At 50.3% G+C, this 8580-nt stretch overlaps 1 protein-coding gene across 1 annotated transcript in view; it reads left to right on the top strand.

The window, feature by feature from the left end:
• LOC129651036 (liprin-alpha-1-like) overlaps positions 1-8010 on the top strand; it is a 30286-nt gene extending 22276 nt beyond the window's left edge. The window contains 6 exon segments of the mRNA XM_055579766.1: positions 4372-4422; positions 6227-6254; positions 7529-7566; positions 7569-7609; positions 7721-7757; positions 7760-8010. Of these exon segments, the coding sequence (XP_055435741.1) occupies positions 4372-4422; positions 6227-6254; positions 7529-7566; positions 7569-7609; positions 7721-7757; positions 7760-8010 (446 nt within the window).
• The last annotated feature ends 570 nt before the right edge of the window (positions 8011-8580 follow it).

The following is an 8580-nucleotide window of genomic DNA, read 5'->3' on the forward strand; positions in this document are numbered from 1 at the left end:
GACTGAACTAAAACCTGAGTGTGTGCTGAACTGCTTCAGTCGTGTCTGACTCTCTGTGACCCCAGGGACTGTAGCGCACTAGCTCCTCTGTCTATGGGATTCTCCAGGCAAGAAGACGAGTGGGTTGCCATGCCCTCCTCCAGGGGAATCAAACCCCATCTCTTGTTATCTCTTGCAGTGGCAGGCAGGATCTTTACCACTAGAACCACCTGGAAAGCCCCAGTGAACGCTGACAACTAGGAAATGCAGAAAATAAGGGCTGCTCCTAAGTTAGAAGAGCAGCAAGCACAGATTGTAAAGAGGAAAACACACGATGACCGACAACAGTGCTGACAGAAACAAGCAGGGATGCGTTCACCCACATCAAGAAAATGCGCCCTTCGGAAGAGGAGCCCTTGGAGGGACAGTTGGAACCGGAATGGAACCGGAATGAAAACCGAGGCCATGGTCAGCAGAGCCCACTCACACGGCCCGAGTGAGCTTTCTGCGTCCCCAGAGCTGCTGGTGGTAACATCTGGGCGCTGAGGCCGGGCAACGTCCCCGAGTGAGCTAAGGCATCCCTGCTCTCCTTCCAGTGCTGCTGCGGGGCCCTCTGTGGGCGGCCACCCTCATCCCCTGCTCTGCCACCCGCTGGGGCCCGACTGTTCCCCTGGGATCCTTTCAGCCCTTGAGCTTGTGTGTTCCCAGCCCTCTGCCACACCAGACCGGGACTCAACTCAGGACTTGGGCTTGAGATATCGAGGAGACCGTGAATCTGGAAGGACACAGCCCTGGGGCCCTCGAGTGACCACGTGAGAGAGCTGGAGAGCAAAGCCCCCTCGGGGAGGAAGCAGAGCTTTGAAACGTGCCCACACCCACCGCTGCTTCCGGCACAAGCGCCTCTTCTTTGCCTCTCCTTGGCCTGAAACAGGCCCCAGCTGCTACTGTTGTTCCGCAGGTGATTCCTAAAGATGCACCTCCTGCAAGAGCTATCGTCCTGCTGCTCTGGGGCTGCCTAAGTGTGCTCAGGAGTGTCCGACAAGTGGGGCTGCCACGCCTGATGCTGGGGAAGGGCCTGATGCTGGGGGAGTGCCTGATGCTGGACTAGGGCCTGATATTGGGGGAGGGCCTGATGCGGGACTAGGGTCTGATGCTGGGGGAAGGTCTGATGCTGGACTAGGGCCTGATGCTGGAGGAGGGCCTGATGCTGGACTAAGGCCTGATGCTGGGGGAGGTCCTGATCCTGGACTAGGGCCTGATGCTGGGGGCAAACGTCTGATGCTGGCGGGAGGTGTGATGATGGTGGGCAGCCTGCTCCCAGATGTACACAGAGTTGTGATTATAAATATGAGAAATGTTTTTTCATACTTTCCTGACCACCTTGCTATGTTCTTTTTTTCTGAAGCATAATTGCTGTGCAATATCGATTTGATTTCTGCCATACATCAACATGAATTAGCCATAGGTGTACATATATCCCCTCCCTCTTGAATCTCCCTCCCACCTCCCTTTGCTACATTCTTGTTTCTATGGATATATGAATAATAAAGACTGTTGACTAAAATAACATAAAAAGCTCCCACACACAAGCATGCACACGCACACTCCCTAGTGCATCATTCAGGTCCGCGTCAGGGTTGCCCTCGGCCACCCCGCCCTGGGATCCACAGTGAGCCTTGACACCTGCACTTTGTTCCCACCCTCGGCCCGCTGCCCACGCCTCAGCAGCAGAGGGGCCCTGTCCCCACAGATGCTGAAGTGATGAAGCCTCTTGTCTCCGGAGCCAAGGGTACGAACACCTAGTCGGTCGTCCTTTGGGGACACCTATACTTCCGCCTTCTAGCCTTTCCATTGTATCCATCCGTTTCTCTTAACAGAATGTCCGTGTGATGACACGGGCTCCCATTACCAGCTCTGGTCTGTTCTCATTGAGAGTACAGCTTACCCTCGGCCCTCTCTATTGGCAGCGGGAAATTTTGCTCCAGTACTTTATTGAAGCAGTGAGTGCAGTGAAGTCGCTCAGTCGTGTCCGACTCTTTGCCACCCCGTGGACTGTAGCCCGCCAGGCTCCTCTGTCCATGGGATTCTCCAGACAAGAATGCTGGAGTGGGTTGCCATTTCCTTCTTTAGGGGATCTTCCCAACCCAGGGATCGAACACGGGTCTCCGGCATTGCAGGCAGACGCTTCATCCTCTGAGCCACCAGGGAAGCTCTGACTTTATTGAAAGAAAGCAATAAATAATACTGTGATAAAAATAGTTCAAAAGTAGACTGGACATACTTTGTCACATATTCAGGAAGATCACAAAAGATTAATAGAAAAACAGAATGGTAACAATGAATTGTACAAGGAAATTAAAGGCAGAACCCACATGTAGAGAGACATGCTGTCTCTGTCTACCGAGATATCAGCTGCATAAGGCAGCATCATCTGAACGCATCTCTTACTAGCTTCTTTAATGTGCTGCCGAAAAAGTAAAAGTTACCTTTGCTACTTAAACTATCCAAAATGGCTATGTCATCAAAATCTAAAAATGTACCCCTAGGTCCATTCTTTAAACATGTTTACAAACAGATGTAAAAAGATGATTTACGTAAGAAAAATAAGGCCTTTGTCAGAGCTGCACTCTGCTGTCTGTCTGTCTGGGATGTGGCGCCCTCAGTGTTCAGCTCGATGGCTCCGCAGCGGGTGCAGGGCACCGCGGTTGGTCCTCGAAGAGTCTCACTGGAGGCGAGGGATCCAGGTCCACAGAGACTAGGTTACAGGAGAGATTTTCATAGTCTTCTTCTAGTCATCCTTTCAGCCCAAATTTCATTAGAAGCTCACATTTAACACCCAGTACTTTGAAATCGCTTCACACTGCAGACAAAAAGCATGTCTTCCTAGAAAAAAAAGTACAGTTTAAGTCAGTCGTTAAAATACAACAATTGGTTGAAATTAAGTTCGCTCATTTCAGAGTGATTGTTGGACAGCTTGGTTACATTCTGGAAGGATAATGCACACCGCGTCATGATGATTTTACAATCGCAGTAAAACCCCTTCTCTCATGGTTTAACATTTAAAAATTAAACAAGAATAATTACAATAAATGCATCATTTACAAAAGCCCTATATTTGTTCATAGGATTTATACAGACAAGCATTACAGTACATTCATTTGAAAGACTAAAATCAGGTATCAGAACATGAACTGATCTGAAAGGAGATTCATAGCCCGGATATACAAGAAAAAGTAAGTATATAAATGAAGTCATAAGTTTACATAAATATAAGAAACATTAAATTTTAAAATATTTTCTCTGTGGTATTCATGAATTTTTCACTAATTAAAAACTCTGTAATAAAATATCTTAGGGTCCATATAACAAGTATTCACAGATTAAAGATTGCATTGAGTTCAAAATGTAGTCTTTGTCGTATTCTGGACGCTGTATAATCGCCTGCAGAATTAGTGCAGGTAAACTGGAAACAAACAGACGAGTCAGTCCAGGGACGGCGGCTGGTGCCGGAGCCCCTGCCCCTTCAGACACCCCACCCCCACCCCATTCTGGGCTTCAGCTGCTTTGAGAATCCAGAGAAACACGAAGGACCAAGCAGATCAAGGAGAGAACTCTGTGGCTGACTTTATTCTGACATATAGCTAAAAGCTGCTGGTAAAAAAACTTAAAACTCAATCCAGCTTTCCAGCTGAGCCGTGAACAGGACAGAGCAGACAGCCTCGTGCTCTCAGAGCGGCTGGAGCAGGGCTGGGCTCCCGGGCTGGACCCACCAGAGGACCACCCAGAGCAGCACCTGCAAGGGACGGTGGCCCCTCAGCGGCAGCCGACCCCCAAATGCTGGTGCACTTCAGTGTTAAACACTGGCCTCCGGACGGAGAGGCCCAGGGCAGGGCAGCCTCGTGAACCCTGATGCTCTGGGCCCTGTTCCCTCTGAGAACGTGCACGCAGGGCGTGGCCAGCAGCACTGCCGCTGTGGGAGGGACACCCGTGTGCATGGACGCGAGGGAGACTCGGGCCGTGCTCTGACTACTCCGGCGGCAGCCAGGTGCCAAGGTCATGTTCTCTGCTGCTGAGGGCTCTCCCGGGCTGACCTCCGGAGACCCGCTGACCCTCCAGTCCTAGGGTGTCGCCTCCATGCCCTTGCGGGACCAGGCCAGCCTGTACTCACCCCGAAACTCAGCAGGAGTAAGTCCTGACTGTAGCAGAATCCAGCCTCTGCATTCCCGCCACGCTTCCTGGTCCCAAGAGTGCGGGAGGAAGCGTGCAAACACAGACTGCGGGTAGTCGTGGAACGTCACATGGGGCACAAGGACACTCACACTCACACCCGCAGCAGCGCCCACTCCTACTGAGGGTCTGGGGAAACTTTTAGAGGGTGGATGAGGCGGAGAGAGCGAGCCTGGGGGCTGTCACGTGGGGGTCCCTGCCACCTGGGGGGGCGGGGTGGTCACACTAGAGCAGCACCGGCACATTCGATGACAGAAACGCCGTCATGGGGACAGCTACTCCACGTGACCAGCTAGCTGCCAGTCTCTCCTGAGACCTCCAGATTCACAGAGCTCCAGATTCACATATTCGACACAGTCTATTGTTACCCAGTTTTACACTTACCTCATTCCCTCAGCTGCCAGCTTTACGGGAAGAGGTACGAGATGACAAGACCACCATCAAATGTGAAACCTCGACCCCCACCTCTCTGCGGTCCCTTCGGCTGGACCGGCTGCAGACGGGGTGCTGTGCACGGCCAGCCACGGGGACCTGAGGGACGCCCGCAAGTAAGGAGCCTGTGCGCCTCGTCGTCAGTTTCAGGAGCCCTGTGCCTCTTGAAAGTGATGGTAGGATAATTTTAAAGGAATCCCAGTGGATTTGGTGCCTGTGTCTAGGGGTGTGTGTGTGCGTGTGTGTGTTTTCTGGTAGGCAGGTTTCTCTGGATCTGGTGTTAAGGTGGATGTCTAACTCTGTGTGTGTGTGCGCACATGCACAAGTGGGTTGTTCTTTGCTCTGTTGCTACACGTGGCAAACTCTAGGAGGTTCTGGTGGCTTCATAGGGAACAATTCAAAGTACGAAGATTTTCTGACCACAGAGGATAATCTTAGTTCTGTCAGTCAACCAGAGACAACATTGACTCAGGGAAAATGCCTTATCTATAAAACGTGAAAAAATGTTTTAGTATTCCAGAAAAAAAATCACTTGAATATAGTTTAACATTTTTGGCATTATAGATGTGAGAATCAGTTTGTTTCTCAAAACTATTTTCTTTCTATTAAGCCCAATTTGTCTCAAAGTTATTCTTTTAATTGCTAAATGTACACAGCCAACGCATCCACTTTCAGAGCATTTTTGAGGGTTGGTGAATCTCAGATTTTCACGTTGTGTGGAAACTCGCAGGGAGAGCACTGCGGGCTCACCAGGTGCTGGACACGCTCCGTGAGGAAGGGAGGCCGAGGCCGCGGGACCGTCCGCATCCCTGTTGGTCATCGCAGTGTCCCGGGCGTGCGGGGACTCCCCTCAGGCATCACGTACCTCCTGCTCTAAATGCTGTCTTTCCTCTTCCCCTTGGTGGACACTGTCACGCGCCAGCTCCAGGGGAAGCCGAGTCAGCAGGTGTGCTGAGCTGTGTGTGTCCTGAAGCCTCCCCGTGGGGCTCGTCCCCAGCTCCAGGCTCTGAGCTGAGCAGCGCTGCAGGAGTGGGGCATGGTGTTGGTGAAGGGGAGCCCAGCGAACCCTCGTAGGAGGTGCTGGGCTGTGTGGACGGTCAGTCTCTGAAAACAAGGCCACACCTGTTGTCTGGGTGGTGCCACGTGTGTAGCATTTGATGGGAAGAAGCTCACACAGCCATCTTGTTAGGAAAGACAGCTTGACCGTGGTGCTCATGTCCTGCTTTAAAGTGCCCGTTGTCATCCACAGATGGTGTGGCTTTCTCTCGGGCGTGTCTGTTCCCCATAGAATTCACGGTATTTCCGAATGTCTTTCTCCTGTGACTCTAACTTTAAGGCAAGGAAGCATGCCACGTCAGTTGACTGCTAAGCAAGTGTTTTAACGAATTGTACTTGGGGTCTCAAATTTGACCCTCGAGGGGGCAGAGGAGGTCTGAGCTAAGTAGCCCCGCAGGGTGGCCCGAGCAGGGTCATCACAGCGTTCCACAGAGCAGGTAGCCCCCCAGGCTCGTCTCTGAAGCTGTCTCTGTAAAGCTAGGTTTCAGCTGAGAGTGAGCCGGTGACAGCAGAGTGATGCAATATCCTATAGCCGAGGAAGGAAATAAACCCCAGCAGAAGCCAAGCGAGTCTTCCATTTGCTTCTGGATGGTGGTTGTGGTTGGGACGCAAACTCCAGGCACGTGATACATGCCTTGTTCCCCTGGGATATGGGAATTTAAAAAGTTTGCCTTTTTTAAAAACTCTCCCTGAGCTATTAAGGGGCTTCCCTGGTAGCTCAGACGGTAAAGCATCTGCCTTCACCGATGTGGCAAACCTGGGTTTGATCCCTGGGAGATCCAAGATCCCCTGGAGAAGGAAATGGTAACTAACCCACTCTAGTACTCTTGCCTGGAAAATTCCATGGGTGGAGGAGCCTGCTAGGCTACAGTCCATGGGGTTGCAAAAAGTTGGGCAGGACTGAGTGAATTCACTTTCACTTTCACTTCTTGAGCTATTAAGATACCTGTTGTGTTTTCTGGTATAATTATTCCTAGAAAACAGAATATTTACTATTCTAGGAAACTTAAGGTTGACTTAAAGGAACAGTTACTTGAAATTTGATGTGAACCATTTCGAGCTTTAACCATACATAGACTTCACAATCTTAAGTAAAGTCTAATGCCATTTGAGTGTATTGAAAAGCCACTGTGTATCTTTAGGGAATTCCCTAGCGGTCCAATAGCTAGGACTCTGCACTTCCACTGCATGGGGCCTGGGGTTTGATCCCTGGTTGGAGAACTAGGGTCCCACAAGCCACACAGGGGCCTAGTCAAAAAAGAATGACCAGTATCTTAATTTAGCACATAGCTAATTAGCTGAACAGCAGTGTAGGATAGAAACAGCCCCCATCCACCCCTCTCCTTGCTTGCTGTGTTAGAGTGTTCTGTGTTGAAAGTCTGCACTGCTCTTTGTGTGTCTGGTGTGAAATGCTGTGCATCCCTGAAGCTCTCTCAGGGACAGGTTCCTCTGCTCAGACCCCGGTGTGGTTTCTTCTTCTATGTATCTGTCCTCACTGTTTAGAAAGGGAAGAGTGGATGTTTTTCCTTGACTACCCTCCTCCCTTGGATGTGCAGACTTCTGAATCCTTTAAGGTTGGCAATAACTCTTTCATCGGGAAGGATGTGATTCTATAAGGAATTGCGGGGACTCATTCAGCATTTCATGACTCAGGGTTCTTTGTAATATGTCTGAACTCTCATTAAGTAGATGGCTTAGAAGATTAAAGGAAAATGATGAGATGCATACTATTTCACTTTTGCAAATTTATAAAGAGAATAAATACTTAGGTTAACTTGTTTTATACCCGTGTGTAGTAGTGATTCTTGAATTTTGAATGTTTCGTTACTTGTAGGCATGAGTTGCTGGAGGAAGCCTGGAGACAAGGCGTGCCTTCGCACAGTGGGACGGGCCAACTGTTGTGGTCTGGCTGGAGGTGTGTATGCGCCCCCCCACCCCCACCCGCACCCGCACCCCCGTCCTGGGCCCCGTGTGTCAGTCCCTCCACGGCCATGCATAACCTCTTGCCTCCTGTCTCCAGTCCCAGTTCTGAGTCGGGATGCCAGCCTGGTACGTGGCTGCTTGCGAGCCAACGTGAAGAGCGGCGTCATCGTGCCTCCCCTTTTGGACACGGAGATCCAGCGTGAGATCGGCATCAGCAACCCGCTGCACCTGCTGAAGCTGCGGCTGGCGATCCAGGAGATCATGTCCCTGACCGGCCCCTCCGCCCCTCCCACGTCCAGAACGGTGCACCTCCCTCCTTCCGTAGGGAGAGTTCGCGCCCCGTTTGTGTCGCTTCCGGGGTTCTCTATACAGATGTCCACTGTTCCAGATTAAATAAGGTTCTAGCATTCAAAACCATGACAGCTTTTCATTTGTGGCAGTTGTGTTGTTAAAAGATAGATGATTGAATACTTCAGACAGATCATCTTTGTAACAGATGGGCTGCAGCGGCAGTGTAATAGAGAAACGGGAGCTTTTGAAAACATGAAAAAGGGACTTCTGCAAACGTGAAAATTGTAAAAAAAAAAAAAAAAAAAAAAGAAAGTTTTTGAAAATGTATTAAAAGAAATGTAAATATAAATGTCAAGAAAGTGAAAGAGAAAAGGCTTAGCCCCCAGGCTGCATTGTTTTTCCCTCATTTGACTTGTCAGGCCTGTCCTCTTCAGCAGATTCCTTTTCAGGAGCTGTAGACTCTGGGCTCTCAGGGTTTAAGAGTCCGTACATCCGCCAGGTCACACCAAGTCGTATCGTGCTCATCCAAGTTTCCTCCACGTGGGAAGACCTTGAAAGTCCTGTAAGAGGGTCCTCCTAGTTGGAAAAATTAAAACGAATCTGGTGGAAACGTGGATTGTTGCCAGGAGATCAGGGCCGGCCAGCTCCTCATTTCTCGAGTGCAGACTCAGG

The sequence above is a fragment of the Bubalus kerabau genome, chromosome 4 (genome assembly GCF_029407905.1).
Source record: "Bubalus kerabau isolate K-KA32 ecotype Philippines breed swamp buffalo chromosome 4, PCC_UOA_SB_1v2, whole genome shotgun sequence".
NCBI lineage: Eukaryota > Metazoa > Chordata > Mammalia > Artiodactyla > Bovidae > Bubalus > Bubalus kerabau.